At 39.1% G+C, this 20,721-nt stretch overlaps 1 protein-coding gene across 1 annotated transcript in view; it reads left to right on the forward strand.

Moving 5' to 3' along the window:
• nadka (NAD kinase a) overlaps positions 1-20,721 on the forward strand; it is a 96,593-nt gene that overhangs the window by 22,292 nt on the left and 53,580 nt on the right. Inside the window, exons 3-4 of the mRNA XM_016285203.1 lie at positions 5,457-5,540; positions 13,668-13,797. Of these exons, the coding sequence (XP_016140689.1) occupies positions 5,457-5,540; positions 13,668-13,797 (214 nt within the window). The remainder of the gene's footprint in view (positions 1-5,456; positions 5,541-13,667; positions 13,798-20,721) is intronic.

The following is a 20,721-nucleotide window of genomic DNA, read 5'->3' on the forward strand; positions in this document are numbered from 1 at the left end:
CATCCAAATACAGTAGTCATCATTAACTAAGCATTAGCTTCTCATGACTTCATCATGTTTGTGGCCCCTCAACTAAAGTGGTGACTTCATATACCATGTACTTTAAGTGCCTGTATATCCTCCTGACTACCAGGAAAAAACAGTTTTGTGAATTTAGTATTTTGTCATGTCATTACATTGTTTAGAGCAGTGTTTCCCAACCGGGGTCCCGTCTGTTGAGAGCAGGGGTGCCGTGTAAAAAATCATTTTTTTATATTTTTAAATTGCTAAAATGTTAAAAAAAGCAGCTATTATATAATATCAATTTCCGATGTCTCCAATAATTAGAAATGCACTGAAATTCTGGCTGCCGAAAATTAGTTCACCGCTCAGGACTCACTTTCACGTGGTGTGACGCTCTGCGTATTATCCCGCTTTATGCGTGTGTGTGCCCCGCTTAGTCGCTCACGGCCCATGTGAGTGCTCCACTCATATACCGTTCATGCTCATCGGAACAGCAAAGTCCACTCAAAAATCAAGCTGACAGGAAACATCGATGTAGTACAGTATTGTTTCTGTTTGCAATAGCCCTACTGCAGGGGTGGCGAACTCCAGTCCTGGAGAGCCGCAGCCCTGCAGAGTTCAGCTCCAACCCTAATTAAAACTCACCTGCCTGTAGCTTCCTAGTAACCGTTCAGACCTTGATTAGCTTGTTCAGGTGTGTTTGATTAGGGTTGAAGCAAAACTCTGCGGCTCTCCGGCTCTCCAGGACCGACGTTCGCCACCCCTGCCCTACTGTGCTGTAACAAGGTGTGGTAAATGGGCAACCACTGCCCTCAATCTCTTAATAGCCCTACTGTGTGTTAGACCTACCCGAAAAACTAAAAAGCTATTTATTTAATTTGTTGGCCTATCGTTATTTTTTATTTGTGCTATCATTAGTAATTTCTTTATTTGTTCTTATTTTATTATTAACTGTTTAGCCTCCTTGTCATTTTTTATTCAATTCAAAGTTTTAAATCAAGCTATCTCGTGCTACTGCAAAAAAATTACCCAACTGTAAAATCAAAAATACACTGAGTGAGCAAAACTTTGTTTAATTACTGTTTTAACTAGCTATCTTACAATGTTTACATATAAAAGCCTACATTAAAATCTGTCATATAAATTGGTCTTTTCATTAGAAATTAGCCTACTGATTGCAACCATTGATGGACAAAAATTTTTTATAATATAAAAAATATCTGTATGACAGTATATTCTGCAGTTCTTTCCCTGCTGTACCGAATATCTATACTTTTCAAAGTATCATATCGAAGTTAGAAATTCAAATATTGTGACAAAATTAATTTTGTAGGGTGCCACAAACTTGTTAAAATTTCCAAAGGGTAGAGGACATCGGGACTTTAAAAAGTCCTGTTTAAAAAAAATTTAAAATAAAAAGGCATGAATAGACATGAAAAGGCAAAAAACTGTGTGATTTCTGTTTTGATCACAAATCAATTTTCAATTTTTATACCAAACTTTATATAAAGATGATTCTCAACTATGTTATGAAAGATATTTTTAAAAACCATTTTTCTTTATGCAAAATGTGTGTAAAATGGCCATAAACGAGTTTTTCCATTATATACAATGTATCTATAAACTGTATCTAATTTGTGTATTAATGTGTTTTTGGGGCAACATAGAATGAACAAATAAGTGAAATAATGGGTCTAAAAATTAGCAAGATTTTCATAAGAATACTTAATATTCAAGAGGAATATTGATATATAATCTTTTCTCTATTCATTTGTTGTGTCTCCCAAAATGTGTAATAAACATGCTTTAAGTCCTGATGTCCTCTACAGTGGACATGTATGAAATCGATGTCCTGTTTCATAACAGAAGCTCATATTTTGATTTGAAACCCCATAACATTTTCCTGAGATGTTGATTTATGACAAACAATTTGAAAATGAATCAGGGTTAAATGATAATTACACAATATTATCATATTTCCATGAGGGTGTTACACTTGATCACTAAATTAATGTCAGCCATTTTTAAAGACCAAGGAGAGGTAGTGGTCATGGTGAAACATTCAATCACTTGGTATCTCTGAAAAGCCCTGAATGTGCTTTGTAAAAGACATCTAGACTTAAAACTGTGACATGTAACGTCTCAGAGAAATTGCTAAAACATAATGTCCTCTACAGAGGACAAAACTCCATAGCTGGTAGTCAGGAGGTAACATTTAAACCATAAATGTTTCTTTAAAAGATAGCTCAAGCTTTAGCCTTCTGCTCACAAAAACCCCTGCAACATATACATATAATTTTGTTTTCTCCACTCTATACCCTACAAAGGACAAGTTTGTATATGTACTGCCTTGTTTGTGCCATTTATTTGAACAGTTTATTTTTGTTCAATATTAAATATTTAATGAGTCCACATCAGTTGCTTGTTACATTAAAATGTGTCTCCTTTCCTTAAAAAACACCAAGCTGTTTGTTTCATCTTTTTTTTTTTTGTAAATCTTTATGGTTTTTGTACAAAATCCTTTATGGTTTTGTAAACCAGCTTTATTGTTTTGTAAAGAGTTTTCTACGGTGGCCGAGAAGTGCAAAACAAATCACAATTCTGAAAACAAAATAACAAATTACAAACGCAAATGCAAGGTTAAAAAACAAAATAACAATTCAGAAAACACAACGCCAAATCCGAAAACAAATGAACAAATCAGAAAACACAACGACAAATCAGACAAACCGGAAGAGGTAGGTATAGTTTGAGACAGCGCCATTGGTTTGGGATTACTCACCGCTGACTGGACGAGACATTTGTCAATGAACTTATACAGGAAGACCCAGCCGAAGAACAGCAGAGTCGTGGTAGAAAGTTCGGAGATGGTATTAAAGTAGCTCAGTTTAAATGTATTGTATGAATTGCCCTTACTATGGAATAAAAAATACGGGGTGTCTATTTACATTTAGTTAAAAGTGGTTGCAAATCATCAGCTCCAGTTGTGCAGATAGATAAGTGTGTGTTGTTGGCTTTTTGACGCGATCGACCTGGGTTCGATCCCGTCTTTTGCTGAACTTGTTTTCCTTTCTCTTCAGAGTGTTACAAGCTGATTGTGCATAGATAAGATTCCTGAAGTTGCCACGCCCCCCTAAAACAGCTTGTTCAAACACGCCCCCACATATCTACCTCACTATGTGGAAATATTTGCAATGTGCAATGCAAAGAAAGAAGGCGTGGTTTCAGTAACCGCAGTTAGTGTTGAAGCAGCCATGTCAGGGAGACGCTTTGTGTTTCTAGGCGAAAGCAAAGGCACTTTATTTGGCCTTCCGAAAGTAGATGCATTTAGGAATCTTTAAGATTACTTTCAACAGAACAGCAATGCATTTTATGGACGACCGTTTCGTGAACCTAGGAGAGGAGGTAATTCTGACTTTGCTATGACAATCTGGCGCTTCTGAATCAGCTACTGTTTTGTTATTAGTTTAAGCATTTGCTATTGACTGTTCAAATGCGGAGTTTTGCGTGTGTGTGAGGGAGAGAGGGAGAGAGAGAGAGAGAGAGAGAGAGAGAGAGAGAGGGAAAAAGAAGAAAAAGAGAAAAAGAAAAAAAAACACCAAATACACAAAATAATGATCTTTAAAAAAGCATCATATGACCCCTTTAACAACACGCACTTATCCATCTGCACAACTGGAGCTGATGTTTTTCAGGCACTTTTAACTAAATGTAAATATACACTCCGTATTTTTAATTCCATAGTAAGGGCAATTCATACAATACATTTAAACTGAGCTACTTTAATACCATCTCCGAACTTTCTACCACGACTCTGCTGTTCTTCGGCTGGTTCTTCCTGTATACGTTGATTGACAGATGTCTTGTCCAGTCAGCGGTGAGTAATCCCAAACCAATGGCACTGTCTCAAACTATACCTACCTCTTCCGGTTTTTCTGATTTGTCGTTGTGTTTTCTGACTTGTTATTTTGTTTTCGAATTTGTCATTGTGTTTTCTGACTTGTTATAATGTTTTCTGAATTGTTGTTGTGCTTTCTGAATTGTTATTTACAGAAAGTTAAGATCAAAGTCCTTTTGTGTCCACAGTACATTGTGTGCAAAAGCTTAAACTTTCATGTTCATATTCATGTCATTTCACAATTATGCCATCATTTATAACACACTGTTTATCAGTATTCCAAAGGACCAAGTCTCCACTTTAGTTGAGGGGCCACAAACATGATGAAATCATGAGAAGCTAATGCTTAGTTAATGATGACTACTGTATTTGGATGTTAACAGAATTCACAGCCTATGTGCTGTGATTGGCCAATGTTGGGGTCTGTCCATTTTCCTGCAGGCTAATATGAAGAAGATATGAACATGCTTGATAACTCATATCATATTTAATGAAAAACATTAGTTCTCACATTAATTGATATACTGTTCTAGCCTGTATGCATGCATGAGGTAATGTGGATTTTTGTATATTCCTTTAATAATTCAAGTAGTCTTAAATGCACAAAATAATGTTTTTTTGAATCATGTGCCATAAGCATAGCTTTATCCACAATGGATAGGAAAGACCTTGTTTTTTTGTGAACAAAGAAAACATCATGATCATGCGTAATAAATTATAAATCATGATGATGTACTCACCTTACTTAATGTCTTAATTAAGGTGTTGTTCATCCATGAAGTCATGAATGAAAGACTTTGAACTCATGTTAGTTCCTGATAATTCATGAGATATTAATACATGAAGTAATGCATAATTCACACATTCATTTATGCATGAATTCATGGTCATTCATGTACCCTTACCGTAAAAAGTGTTACCATTAATGATAATAAATAATATAATAATATTGGGCTTGTTTTTGAAGCTGCGGTTGCTTACTTATTTTGCGAGAGTGGGCAACACTTTAGATTACCTCTGTGAGTCTGTGTCTCTCTCAAAAGGGTTCGGCAGCAATGTCTCTACTAATAGTGAAACTTTAAGTAAATTTTTTTCACGAACAGCTCCGTTGTTACCTTGCTTGTGAGAAGTCATGTTGTTTTTAAGTTGTTAAACTATGTTATTGATAAAATCATTAGAGCGTATGTTAGCGTGTGTGCAAACTGTATGTGTGTCTGTGAGGGAGAGAGAGTAGGAGAGATAGAGCATGTGCTTTCCATACATAATAAAACGTAATTTTGTGGCAAAAACATGGAATGATCTGTCGTTTTAATCCTATTGTTTAATATATTTATTTGTTTGGCCAGTGTCGTTGTGGGTTCTGGTTCTTTTGCTTTTTTTAGGCTGTAAGGACCTTTGAAATAACTCAAATCATTTGGCTGATATGGTGATATGGACATGTAATGCGGTCAAGACCTGCCTGGAACTATGTTCGCTGTGCGTTACACGTTGTCAGTACTTGCAGCTACAATATATACTTAACATTTTAAAAAATAATTTTTCTGTTCTTTTAAAGGAGGACACAGTCACTTCACGGACCAAGCCCTGTCACCACATTTGGACCCAAAGCCTGCATGCTGAAGAATCCTAAAGCTGTCATGTGAGTCCTTTATTAACTATTTGTGTAGTCCATTTTACAATACAGTTGAACAAGTTAGAGTTTATAGTCCTTATTTTCAGGCACTTTTTTCTAGCAAGATGTGGTGCAATAATGGGCTGACTAATATCTATATTGTTGTTTTAGTAAAAAGTTTTCTATTATTAAATAATAATTATAAGTAAAATAGGCTGAAAAACTACATACCTCCAAAAACAATATCTCCAAATTACAAGGGGGTAAAATGGCTCCAGAAAGATGGCAGCATCATAATGTTAATTTTACACAGAGATTGGTAGGCCTGTTAGTAAAATCTGTTCACTTTAGCAAACTTTGTTGCATTATGTGCTAATGGTGACCATTCAAAAATGGGGAAACAGCACTTTTCAAGTTTTTATCTGAAGTTTGCATGCCAAGGATTTTAGATTCTAGTTCTTAATAAACTTTTCTTTTGGAATCTTCATTTTCAAGGCCCTACATTGTTCAATCCCAGAGATATGGGGGTCTCAATGAGGCTCCATTTTCAGATTGTTGAATATTACCCATTCTAGCACTTGAAAACCAAATGTTGGTCACTTTGTATACAGCTGATACTTAGGCCCAATCCCAATTCTATTTTATACCCCTTCCCCTACCCCTCCGCCTACCCCTTCCCCTTGTCCCTTGAAACAGAGTGTCAAGGGGTAGGGGTGAAAATATTCCCCTTAGAATTGGGACACCACTACTATGCCGTCACACGTCATCATATGTCATCTAAATCGAGACACCCCTACCCCTTCACGTGAACGCGCGAAACGGAGGGGTAGGGGAAAGGGCTAAGGGGTAGGATTAGGCCTAAGTGTGTTTAAAGCAGAATATCTGAAGAATAAGTAATGTTGAAACTAGGAATGCATCTGTTTCCCTCTATCAAAACAATTGTATAGGACATATCTGTTTGAGTGTCATAAATATTATTTTCCCAAAATTTGTGTGCCTATAACTCAAGATGTATTAAAGTTATCTTAAAGGTGCTTTTTTTGGTCATTCAGTGTTCCTGTAAAAAATTGAAGAAAATAAAAACTACCAATAATACTGATAAGATATTATTATTATTATACAAATTCTACTAATAAGAACAATATAAAGCATCCCAAAATTTGTGTGCCTATAACTCAAGATGTATTAAAGTTATCTTAAAGGTGCCATAGAATGCATTGATACAATATTTTAAATTGTTCTCTGATGTCCCCAGAATGTGTATGTGAATTTTATCTCAAAATACCACACAGATAATTCAACCCTCTATGATTAACGAGCTTCTGGATTCATGAATATTAATCAGGTTGTGTGCGTTTGCTAAAACTGATTTGCTGAAATCTAAACAGGGACGATAATAGGTGAGCACCAGCCAATGAGATTGTCATTTGTGCATTAGTTCCGCCCACTACCGGAAAACCCAGCATTTCTTAAAAGCTGAAGAATTCCAAAGGAACTCCGTTATTTTGACAGGAAAATACAACAAAGAATATCGTTTATATGTATCACATCAATTCTGCATGTTATGTAAGACGCTCTCGCTCTCTCTCTCTCACTTTGCGCGTGTGAGAGAAAGCGTCAGCGAGTCGTGCGCCTTCACACTAGAGTTTACGTTACGCCAAATACACAAACACAGGTGCGCTTGCGCATCCATTGAGATTAAATGATAAATAGCACAGTTCTCTTGACGGAGAGTGAAACTCTGAAGTGCTCAGTCAGAGTGTTTGGCGAGTGAAAATATATCTATGCTAAACATATACTCAGCCTCCAACTCACACATTGGCGAGTAAAATCTAAGAATTGATTTGCCATTGGCTAATATTATACATAATTTAGTCGCCCAGAGTGAAGATTTAGTCGCATATGCGAGTGATTTACTCGCAATGTAGAGGGTTGTAATTTGTACAAATTTTTGAAATTGCCACTTTTAGGGTATGAGCCAAAACGTGCCGTTTTTGTGTTTGTCCCTTTAAATGCAAATGAGCTGGTGCTCCCGCCTCCATTTTCAGAAGAGGACAGACCTACAAGAGCTCATGCTCCGGCATATCAGTGTTATGGTTTAGCTGGTGGTGACCGTGTTACTGACTTCACATTGCTTTAAAATGTAATTTTTTTAACTACCACATTCCTATTTACGATCATTTTGGTAGCACGTGAAGGCAGCATCGTCCCACGTTTGTGAGGCAGTCCGGCGCAAAATGATTAGCACAAACATATAGGACTTTTCCAGGTTTTTTTCGGGACATTTCCTTCGAAAATTAAATTTAACCACCATGTCCTCAGAGGTCTATGAGACTCCTATGTTCGTTGGTGCATCCCAACACACGACACTTGTAATGGCTCTTTGGTGCTGACATTGTATCTCCAGCAGCTACAGCAAGAAAACAGTAATGGTTCTGCTTCTTCTCACTCAGGGCGGGGTCTATGCTAATAGGGCAGAGAGCATCACAAATGGGCGGGACTTTCCAGAGTATGACGTCATAGTATTGAGAGACCTGGAACCACTCCTTTGGAGAAACTGTTTATGATTTATTGGGATTTTTAAAAAAAATGAGTGGGTGGATTTTTACCATTATAGGCTGGTGGTTTTCACACACTGCACACTGTGTTCAACCACCTTATAAAAGTGATTTTTGCATTCTATGGCACCTTAAATATGATTTTAGATTCTTGTTCCTAAGAAATGGTTTTGTGTGGGGGGGTATGTCCAAATTGTCGTATCTTACCCATTTTCACACCAAATGTGGTTTTGTGTTTATCTAGTCATCACTGCTGACAATGCAAATAATAAGAGTAACCCAGGATTTAGGAATGTACAGTGTGACACATCAGATTATAAATGACCAGGATTAATTGTTAACTCTAGGTAAAGTATGAACAGTATGAAATGTAAAATAAGATTACCCAGGATCCCATTTACCTGGGGTTTAGAATTACCCAATGTTAATTATTTCAAGTGTGAGTGACCTGAAATGTTTGAGGTATTATCAGTGATTATGCCAAATATGCCCTTTAGCACTATGACTATGCTCACATTATATAACAATAAAAAAGAAAAATTAATAATTAATCCAGGTTAGGCATCTCTTGGTTTATTGATGTGAATGCAGTGTGTGGTAAAACAACCACTTTTCCCTATGAGGTGTGAGATTTGATTCAATCATGTTACAATACTACATTTACATTTACATTTAGTCATTTAGCAGACGCTTTTATCCAAAGCGACTTACAATTGGGGGATACATAAAGCGATTCTTCTTAAAGAGGCAAACAGACACAAGAAGTGGTTGTAATACCAAGTTCTTAGACATTGTTCAAATAAGTACAAGCTAGAAAGAGAAGGAATAAATAAAGAGAGATACATTTTTTTAAATTTTTTATTATGATGAAGTCAAGTAGCTTCGAAAGAGATGAGTTTTCAGCTGTTGCTTGAAAATTGTCAGGGATTCAGCATTCCGGATAGGGGTGGGAAGATCGTTCCACCAGCCAGGAGTGGTGAACGAGAATGTTCTGGAAAGTGATTTTGAGCCTCTCTGTGATGGTACCACGAGGCGTCGCTCACTAGCGGATCTCAGACTTCTGAAGGGGATGTAAATTCGTAGTAGTGAGTGGAAGTAGGCGGGAAGTAGGCGGGAAGTAGGCGGGAAGTAGGCGGAAGTAGGCGGAAGTAGGCGGAATATAGAATAGAAGTGGTAGGAGGTGGTGGAGGGGGACAGAGGAGAGAATGGAAAGTTTGAAGAGATTACGTGTGTCTGGAGTGCTGTTGATCTTGTTGTGGAAGTATGAAGATTTGGCAATACTATGTGTTTGAACTCTTGGTAGCTTCAGAAACTGTTAAAATGAACAAAATCACTTCTTCCAAATATCCCTGAAACGGATTCAAATATAGAATCTTATGAATAGACTACTGAGAGAAAGATAATGTCCCTCAGCTTGACCATTTCATTGCATTTTTAGCACTCTGTGACAGGTATGTTTTGTGCATATTGTTTTGATAGAGGGAAACAAGATGCGTTCCTAGTTTCAACATTACTTATTCTTCAGACATTCTGCTTTAAATACAATAAGTATCAGCTGTATACAAAGTGACCAACATTTGCTTTTCAGCCACTAAAATAGGTAATATTCAACAATCAGAAAATGGAGCCTCATTGTGATGCCCAAATCTCTGGAACTGAATGATGTAGGGCCTTGCAAATAAATATTCCAAAAGAAAAGTTTATTAAGAACTATAATCTAAAATCATATTGCAATATCTTTAATACTTCTTGAGTTATAGTCATGCAAATTTTGATTTGGAAAAAGAACATTTATGGCACTCAGACAGGTATGTTCAATGCAGTGTTCTGCTTTGACAGAAGTAAATGAGATACATTTCTAGTTTCAACATTATTTGTTCTTCAGACATTCCTCTTTAAAATAAAATAAGTATTATATTTTTGCAAATTGACCCACATTTGGTTGTTGACCACTGAAAATATGTACATTTTAACAATTCTCTTGGAGCCATATTGAAATTCCAATATCTCTGGAACCAAAACCATATGGGGCCTTAAAAATGAAGAAGCCAAAAGTAAAGTTTGTGAAGACCCAATATCTAAAAGGGCATTAAGATATCTTTAATACCTTTTGAGTTACAGGCATGCAAACTTTGGAGAATAAATTTGAAAAGTGCTCTTTCCCCATTTTTGAATGGTCACCATTGGCACATAATGCAATAAAGATTGCTGAAGTCAACATATTTTACTAACAGACCTACTAAGCTCTGTGTAAAAATAACATTGTGATGCTGCCATCTTTCTTAAGACATTTTTAACCCCCTGCAATTTGGCTCTGAATCTCAGGTGAAAACTTCTCGAGTTACGCATGTATCCATGGTTCCCTGAGAGAGAGCGAGATGCTAGGGGGCATACCTGGTGGGGGAGCACCAAGGAAGCGACAGACGTACACCAAGCCTTTCCTCAGAAAGTGGCCATGCCACTGGAGATAGCAACAAGGGTTCAAGGAGACCGCTACTTAAAACCCTCAGCAGGGAGCAATCACTGAGCTAGCACATAGCTACCCACAGATAGCTAGGTACCTAGGAAGGGGCTACCATAAGGGGACCAACTGAGACTACCCAGACCCCAGAGAGTGGGCTATCTACTTACAACCCTAGCAGGGGAGATAGCGCTGTCTAGGCAAGGGCTCAAGAGACTGCTACTTAAAACCCTAAGCAGGAGAGCAATCACTAAGCTAGCACATAGCTACCCACAGATAGCTAGGTACCTAGAAAGGGGCTACCATAAGGGGGACTGATTGAGACTACCCAGACCACAGAGAGTGGGCTATCTGCTTACAACCCTAGCAGGGGAGATAGCGCTGTCTAGGCAAGGGCTCAAGAGACCGCTACTTAAAACCCTAGGCAGGGGAGCAATCACTGAGCTATCTCATAGCTATCCTCAGATAGCTAGGCTCTAGGTAAGGGGATCACTCCAGGAGAGGGCTCACCACAACTGCCAGTAAGACACAGCTAGCCTCAGATAACTGTATTCAAGTAAGCCCGTCCTGCCATAACAATGGCTGTAATATAACCACCCTCAGATGGCTACACTAAGGAGGCCCCCAATCCGGGCCATCAGTAAATGATTCGCTAAGAGCGAACACTTAAACATTATCAGTCCGAGATCAAAGCCTGATGTAAGCTGTGGCCAAAAACACTAGAGAGCTGGACACAGCTATCCTCGAATAGCAGTTCCCTCATATAAGGCTGAAGACAGGAAAAAGACTTCAGCACTTACTTGAAAGAGCTTGTGCCAAGGGGAACCCAAGCCAGGCTAGATCATAGCTACCCTCAGACCTATGCTCAGCTTGAGCTGGAGCATAACCATCTGCAGACAGCTATACTTAAAACCCTGAAGAGGGGGAGCAGTGTACTCAGCCCACACCCACTAGGCGGGATTCAGAGGGACAGCCCACTTAAAAATACCCAGAAGCCTGGGGAGGCAGCCCACTCCTAAACCCGTCTGGCTTAGGAGTAGGAACATTCCCCATAAGCACTCTAGGTGCTGAAAACACTCTGGGAAAGAAACGCTTCGTCCTGCATCCCTCGGGAATAGGAACAATCACAAGCGCAGCCTAGACATCGTGACTCGTCACAGTGAGTGCGTAACTCTGAACGAGTGTGCTCTTCGTCGAGACAAACGCGAAAGCAGAATATGCCCTCAAGTGTTAGAATCCAACCACGGAGGCACGCAATCCCTCAGGCACTGCTCGACTCAGGCGCTATACACGGGATTGATAACCCAAAAGAGCATCTTAACCCCGCGAGTCCCGCGATCCGAGGCTTCACCATGCCTCGGCAGTACCGGGACCCGAACCGCGAGATGCAAACGCTTGTCACTCATCACTCGAGAAGAGGGACAAATGCAAAGGGAGCTTCTCATTGGAGACACTCACAATGAGCGCTCAGAGCCCTCGAGCACCGAATGCGCAAGCTCCTTACCAAGACACATGATGCATAGATCCTGTGTGTCCTCAAGTGTCAGAAACCTCTGGCATGGAGGCACACACTCTCCACAACTCCCACCCGCCTTGGTCTATCACACGCACTTCAAACAGATGGCTCCTGAAGACAGCAAAGAGGATGACATATTCAGCAGGTGCCCTTTTATACTTCCTATGACGTCATGGGTCAGGTGGACCAATAGATTGGTGTTGTTTCACACGTGCTTCAGACACCGGTCATGCAGGCTGCATTCCCCAAAGTGCACCGTAGGGGGCGTAGCGTGGAGTTCCCTAGAAGGGTAATTGCCATTTTCACCCCCCTCTACAAAATAGTGGATTACTTAGTAAATATTCATCCCTGAAATTTAATATTTGGGCTATCATCACTATGCATCTTTCTTCAGAAAATATATTAGCAAAATCAAAAATTTGAGCCGGGAAAATTTCTGAAATTTGTTTGATTTGTCACAGAATGACCCCGTTATCTTTTTTACTTTTACGTTAATAAATTGCCATGGCAGCACCGTTCAAGATATCCAAAATCCATTCGCAATTTAGCATCGTCAATATCTTGGCATCATATTGACAAAGTTTGGTGTGAATTGCTTGATTTCCTTGGAAGAAGTATTCAAAATTCCACAGCCTGATTTTTCCAAAAATCCACATTCAAACCAAAATAACCAATTTCCTGTTGGTCGTAGCTAATGGCTGTAAATTAGAAAGTTGTCCGGCTTTATGAGAATAATATATGTACAGATTTTGGTGACAGTAGCAAAAACTAACCCCCCAACGTTTGTCAAAAGGTGTCACTATAGAGCGCCTGTTCCATGCCCGTTTATAAGCTTTTGCCAGTGTCTAACTATCATCAATACTGATGTGTGTGTTGAGTTTCATGAAATTCTAAGCATGTTAAGTGCCTCAAAATCACTGGAAAAGAATATTCAAGTTTGACAGGTTGCCATGGCAACAGTATTTTAGATATCAAGAATCCCTTCACAGTTTTACATCAGCTGTGTTTTGACATTATTCTGATGAAGTTTGAAGCAAATCAAATAAAAATAAGAGGCTGATTTCAAAGCATTTTGAAAATGACACACTTCCTGCTGCCAGTTGGTAGCGCTATAACTTTGACTCCTAAAAGTCACATCTATGTGATCAGCATCATAGAACAAACAATCTGCTGAAGTTTCATCAAAATCAGACAATGTGTGCAACAGTTATTAGACACTTCCTGTTTTTCATTTCTCACCATAAATATGTCTCCTCGCCATGGCCAAACCGTTCGAGATATCAAAAATCCCTTGACAATTTAGCATTCCCAATGTCTTGAGGTCATGCTGACCGAGTTTGGTGGAGATCGGTTGGAAATCTTACGAGAAGTATATCAAATTCCAGAGCATGCGCTTTTTACACAACCCTGAATAGCCATATATTCTGTATATTTTACGTGTTTTATAGTACAGTAACCTCTTAAATATAAAACAATCAGGGAAAATGGATTTCTCAATTGAGCTCTTAATTACCATGCAAAATGAAATAAGAGCTTATTTTTTGTCACCCAGTAAACTTAAATGTTTAAAAAAAACATGCTATATAGACAAACATGTTTGTTCATATCTGTGCATTCAGGCATATTCAAGATCCAGCCAGTCAGAGATTGACATGGAACAAGCCACCCAAAAGTGTCCTTATTATAAAGAAAATCAGAGACACCAGTCTGCTACAGCCTTTCAAAGAACTCTGCATTTTTCTGACACAGGTGAGATCAACACAAAATATTACACAAGAACAAAGAAATGCAGATGTGGTCATTAAGAATGTGTGTCAAAGGTAAAAGCATCCGAAGATCAGGACCACCTGGCATGCTTTGGCACAGGAATGTTTATTCTTAGTCATGTCATGTACTGAAGCTGATGATCTATTGGTCAGCGAATCTGTAAACCTCAGAACTGTAAACCTGTAAACCTTGCATTTCAACAAACATCAGAGTACATTAAATGTTGGCAAACTATATTAAGTTCATTATTTGGTATACTGTACAAATGCCAAATTCAGTCAGTAATGGTATTTTTACATGTGTAAATTGATAGATCCAATGTAGTGCTTAGATTTATTATTTGCTCCACTTTTGTAATGAGTTGTTATGTTTTCATATTTACACTGTTCCCAGTTTAGTTTTTTGTTTTTGTTCTTTTCTTACCATGGTTTTTTTATTTGCCATCCTGTGTCCTGTGTTTAGTTAATTACCTTGTTTAGTCTCTTGTATTTCTCTCTTTATATATAGCCCTCTTTTTGAATTGTTCTTGGTCCAATATTGTTTTTACAAAGTGGTTGTTGAAGACTCGTTAGCACCCACAGCCAGTGGTGGAAAGAGTACTGAAAATTTGTACTTAAGTACAAGTACTGCTACATTGATGAAATAATACTCAATTACAAGTAAAAGTACTGGTGCTAAAACAGTACTTAAGTTGAAAGTACAAAGTACTCTTTCTCAAAAACTACTCAGAGTACTAGTTACTAGTTACTTTTTAGACAGCGATATTTAATGAATCACCAATAAATATTCACTCAAATCAAAGATCTATGTAGAAAATAGCTACTTTCAACAAAACACACTTTTATCTCATTGAAGTACATTCGTGAATTAGTGATCCCAATACTGGAATTTCTAACTTAAATACAATACCTTGAAAAATATCAATATAAAAGCCAATATGAACCGGAAGTTGCAACTAACTTCAGTGTTGTGATGTATTTCAAAGTGAAATGGAATAATTTTATTTTGGCTTTTATTTACATACAAAGATTGAGCAATTACCATTACAATAATCTCAAATAAATGTTTGCTTATTCTGTGTATTTGTGTCTTTACAATAGAGTAAAGTTTTTGCAATAGCTTACAGCACAATGGAGGCTTGATTTCAAACTGAATTGAATTTACAAAAACGACAACAGTCAGAGTAAACAGTCAGTAATAAAATAGTAAATAAAACAAATGACCTCAATTCAGTTGAGGTATTTAAAATATGACACTGAATTTTTGTACGCAGTGTTTTAAGAGCCATATATGTTTTTATATTTATTTAGATAAATGGAACATCAGATGGCTTTGACCTGTAATGTCTGTACAATGTCGTGATGCAGTTAGACTAGGATATTTATATGAACAAATCATACAAATACCCCATTCCGAAACTTTTACTGTACAGTGCATCCGGAAAGTATTCACAGTGCTTCACTTTTTCCACATTTTATGGGAAAATGTGGAAAATTGATTAAATTCATTGTTTTCCTCAAAATTCTACAAACAATACCCCATAATGACAACGTGAAAGAAGTTTATTTGAAATCTTTGGAAATGTATTAACTATAAAAAACGGGGGAAAAATCACATGTACATAAGTACTCACAACCTTTGCCATGACACTCAAAATTGAGCTCAGGTGCATCCTGTTTCTACTGATCATCCTTGAGATGTTTCTATAACTTGATTGGAGTCCACCTGTGGTAAATTCAGTTGATTGGACATGATTTGGAAAGGCACACACCTGTCTATATAAAGTCCCAGAGTTAACAGTGCATGTCAGAGCGCAAACCAAGTCATGAAATCCAAGGAATTGTCTGTAGACCGCAGAGACAGGATTGTATCAAGGCACAGATCTTGGGTAGGATACAGAATAATTTCTGCAGCATTGAAGGTCCCAATGAGCACAGTGGTCTCCATCATCTGTAAATGGAAGAAGTTTGGAACCACCAGGACTCTTCCTAGAGTGGGCCGCCCGGCCAAACTGAGCGATCCAAGGAGAATTAGGGCCTTAGTCAGGGAGGTGACCAAGGACCCAATGGTCACTCTGACAGAGCTCCAGCATTTCTCTGTGGAGAGAGGAGAACCTTCCAGAAAAACACCCATCTCTGCAGCACTCCACCAATCAGGCCTGTATGGTAGAGTGGCCAGACAGAAGCCACTCCTCAGTAAAAGGCACATGACAACCCTCCTGGAGTTTGCCAAAAGGCACCTGAAGGACTCTTAGACCATGAGAAACAAAGATTGAACACTTTGGCCTGAATAGCAAGTGTCATGTTTGGAGGAAACCAGGCAGCGCTCATCACCTGGCCAATACCATCCCTACAGTGAAACATGGTGGTGGCAGCATCATGCTGTGGGGATGTTTTTCAGCAGCAGGGACTGGGAGACTAGTCAGGATCAAGGGAAAGATGAATGCAGCAATGTACAGAGACATCCTTGATGAAAACCTGCTCCAGAGCGCTCTGGACCTCAGACTGGGGCGAAGGTTCATCTTCAACAGGACAATGACCCTAAGCACACAGCCAAGATAACAAAGGAGTGGCTATGGGACAACTCTGTGAATGTCCTTAAGTGGCCCATGCCAGAGCCCAGACTTGAACCTGATTGAACATCTCTGGAGAGATCTGAAAATGGCTGTGCACTGACACTCCCCATCCAACCTGATGGAGCTTGAGAGGTCCTGCAAAGAAGAATGGGAGAAACTGCCCAAAAATAGTTGTGCCAAGCTTGTAGCATACTCAAAAAGGCTTGAGGCTGTAATTGGTGCCAAATAGGGTTGGGTATCGTTTGAATTTGATCAATTCCGATTCTGCTTCTCTATTCCGATTCTTTTCGATTCCCAGTTTCGATTCCAATGTGTTTAAATAATGATATCAAACATTTATCCTGTGTCTCTTTTTTGCATACCATTTATTGGAGCTGAGTACCATGAACAAAAATCAACAGGCTTCATAAAAACTGGACTCTTTAAAAGCTGTTTGTGTGCAAAAATAGAACTGCATGATTCTGGATAAATGTAGTTTTTTTTTTGTTTTTCCCCCAATAGAAGTTCTCTCATGATTCTGAAGAAAAAAACATTAGACTAAACAAAATCACATGTAATTTATGAATAATTGATTCAATGACTCACTGAAGATGTACTTGTTTCATTACTGGGTGAATCCGCATTCTTGAACGAATCTCTTGTATGATTCAAAGACGAATAAATTTTAACAGCCCCTTTTCGCCACCTACTGGCATAGCAATGTAATCGACAAATGAAGTGTCAAATTACTTTCAAAAGGTGATTTACTCTATTTTAATCGCTACCATACACATCAGAGTTTATATCTGAACTATAAACTTTTATCCCAGTACTTCTGTAATTTGAATGTTTGTAACGAAGAAATAATGATACTGTGTGGTTGAAAAGACTGTGAAGCTGTTTCGTTCATGACAGATGACAACTGCTCTCTTTAGGTCAATGGCAGCGCGAACGCAAATTTAAATGTTCAAATCACACAGGTGTGAACGTACTCTACACGGATGAACCAACAAGTGATCACAACATTGATCGCACACGTCAAAGGTAGAGGAATGAAACAGACGAATCATTGTAATTTAGGAATAGAATCACGTTGGTGTTTGAATCGTGTTTGCGCACTTTAACTATCTATTAAATTAAAGTGCTTTGTCATGTTGGTGGTGACACGTGTTTAGCTATCACAGATATTATACTTAGCTTTTTTGACTTCTGATCGCAAATGTAGCCAAAATTTGGAGCGCTTAGATTAGCGAGGAAGGTCCTGGCTGACTGCTAGGTCCTCACAGATGAAGAAAAAAAAAAGCGCATAGGAATCGATAGGCGGAATCGAAGTTTTAATTTGACAAGTATCCGATTCTGGAATCGGAATCGATTTTCGATTCCCAACCCTAGTGCCAAAGCTGCTTCAGCAAAGTATTGAGCAAATGCTGTGAATAGTTATGTACATGCGATTTAAACTGGTATGTACAGCTGGTATCTATAGATTTTGAGCAAAATGAGCATTGGAACCATGTCAGATATTTCAGTATTGATATGTTTCAAAATATATACTTTATATTTATGATAACACTACCATGAAGATTTTTTCTCCAAACTTTCAGTCTGAGCTCCTTCTCTGTGTGATCAACTATCACTGTCATGGTCAGCTCTTCAAACCTGCTGCAGCTGTGTTTTTTCCCAGTTCACATATCGGGGCTTGTATTGGCCCGTTTGCGTTCAGATATCTTTATTGGCTACCGAAATGGCTGCCAGTTTTGAATATTAATTAAAATTGTAGGCATACTCAGTAACAAATTATGATTTAAAAGGAACAAAGTAGGTTATGCACCTGCAGCCATGCCCCCACACAGAGCACAAACCAGAGCCCATCGCTGACCCAAAGCTGAATCTAATGCATGGACTCTGTGCCCTCAACGATCAATTCAAGTCACCTTTATTTTTATAGTGCTTTATAAAATACTGTCACAGCAGCTTTACAGTGTCAAACAGGAAAATAGTTTGTCAATAATGCAAGAGGACATTAACAAAGAGTCATTTTTCAAGCTAAAGTCAGTTCATTGAAGATTAAGTGGTCATCATCCATTTCAGCTCTCTTCCAACAGTGTCTGTGCAATCAGTCAAGTGTCCCCAACTAAGCAAGCCAAAGACGACGCCTTTGCCAAATGGCCCCTCTCTGTCCACAATAGTGGACAAAGGTTTGCTTCATTTTGATTGGATCTTGGTTGACTAACATAAGCAAACTGTCCAACGCCATCAAATAAAGATGCCAGGACAACAGCCAGACACCTCTTAGAGGGCAAGAAGACCTTTGGTACCAAGCCTGAGAAGGACAGGATTCTCATTGTTCAAAATGCCCCTCACCCACCTCGAGACTGATCCCTAAGGTTTGGACTGTGACTGCCATAAAAAATTCCTTAGGACCTCTGGACGCAGAAGCAGTGGGTGAAACAAAGAGAGATTGCATAGATCCATCCAAATCCATTCATAACTATATTTTCAAACCTTAAAACGGATGCAAACTACAACACACCCATCTCATACTTATTCAGAGAAATAAGTATTCTCAGATAGGAATCGATAGGCGGAATCGAAGTTTTAATTTGACAAGTATCCGATTCTGGAATCGGAATCGATTTTCGATTCCCAACCCTAGTGCCAAAGCTGCTTCAGCAAAGTATTGAGCAAATGCTGTGAATAGTTATGTACATGCGATTTAAACTGGTATGTACAGCTGGTATCTATAGATTTTGAGCAAAATGAGCATTGGAACCATGTCAGATATTTCAGTATTGATATGTTTCAAAATATATACTTTATATTTATGATAACACTACCATGAAGATTTTTTCTCCAAACTTTCAGTCTGAGCTCCTTCTCTGTGTGATCAACTATCACTGTCATGGTCAGCTCTTCAAACCTGCTGCAGCTGTGTTTTTTCCCAGTTCACATATCGGGGCTTGTATTGGCCCGTTTGCGTTCAGATATCTTTATTGGCTACCGAAATGGCTGCCAGTTTTGAATATTAATTAAAATTGTAGGCATACTCAGTAACAAATTATGATTTAAAAGGAACAAAGTAGGTTATGCACCTGCAGCCATGCCCCCACACAGAGCACAAACCAGAGCCCATCGCTGACCCAAAGCTGAATCTAATGCATGGACTCTGTGCCCTCAACGATCAATTCAAGTCACCTTTATTTTTATAGTGCTTTATAAAATACTGTCACAGCAGCTTTACAGTGTCAAACAGGAAAATAGTTTGTCAATAATGCAAGAGGACATTAACAAAGAGTCATTTTTCAAGCTAAAGTCAGTTCATTGAAGATTAAGTGGTCATCATCCATTTCAGCTCTCTTCCAACAGTGTCTGTGCAATCAGTCAAGTGTCCCCAACTAAGCAAGCCAAAGACGACGCCTTTGCCAAATGGCCCCTCTCTGTCCACAATAGTGGACAAAGGTTTGCTTCATTTTGATTGGATCTTGGTTGACTAACATAAGCAAACTGTCCAACGCCATCAAATAAAGATGCCAGGACAACAGCCAGACACCTCTTAGAGGGCAAGAAGACCTTTGGTACCAAGCCTGAGAAGGACAGGATTCTCATTGTTCAAAATGCCCCTCACCCACCTCGAGACTGATCCCTAAGGTTTGGACTGTGACTGCCATAAAAAATTCCTTAGGACCTCTGGACGCAGAAGCAGTGGGTGAAACAAAGAGAGATTGCATAGATCCATCCAAATCCATTCATAACTATATTTTCAAACCTTAAAACGGATGCAAACTACAACACACCCATCTCATACTTATTCAGAGAAATAAGTATTCTCAGTGACAGTGATGTGTAATGCGATATTTTGCACAAACTCAGCTGTTATTGAACCAGTGAATGTATGCATGACAGTTCAGTCTTTCTCCATCATGTTTGGACTTAATGGGCCTCATTTATGAAACGAACAACAGGTCAGATTGTGCCGAGGACTTATCTGGTTCCTGTGGTCTTGTGCCAATGGTCTTCAAGGTCTTCGCAGGGAATCTGTCTCGGGGGCAGGGGTGCCATAAGGGGGGGAAAGGTTAGGACGATTCTAAGGGCCGGACGATGGAGTGGGACCCCCTGAGGGAGAAACGCGATTTCTACTGAGGGGAGCGCGATCGCATGGGGGACCCCCTGTAATGCGATTAACCGAAAGGATCTCGATTTCTAACGAGGGGGTCCAAAGGATGCCCCTCCCCCCGGAACACGATCATGATTCTACCGAGGAGGACCCCCCCCCCCTCTCCGATAGGGGGGGCCTGAGTGAATATGCTGTCCGGGGGGCCCAGAAACCGAGGAGGGGCCCCAGCTCCGGGGGGCAG

The sequence above is a fragment of the Sinocyclocheilus grahami genome, unplaced genomic scaffold, assembly GCF_001515645.1.
Source record: "Sinocyclocheilus grahami isolate Dianchi unplaced genomic scaffold, SAMN03320097.WGS_v1.1 scaffold194.1, whole genome shotgun sequence".
Lineage (NCBI taxonomy): Eukaryota > Metazoa > Chordata > Actinopteri > Cypriniformes > Cyprinidae > Sinocyclocheilus > Sinocyclocheilus grahami.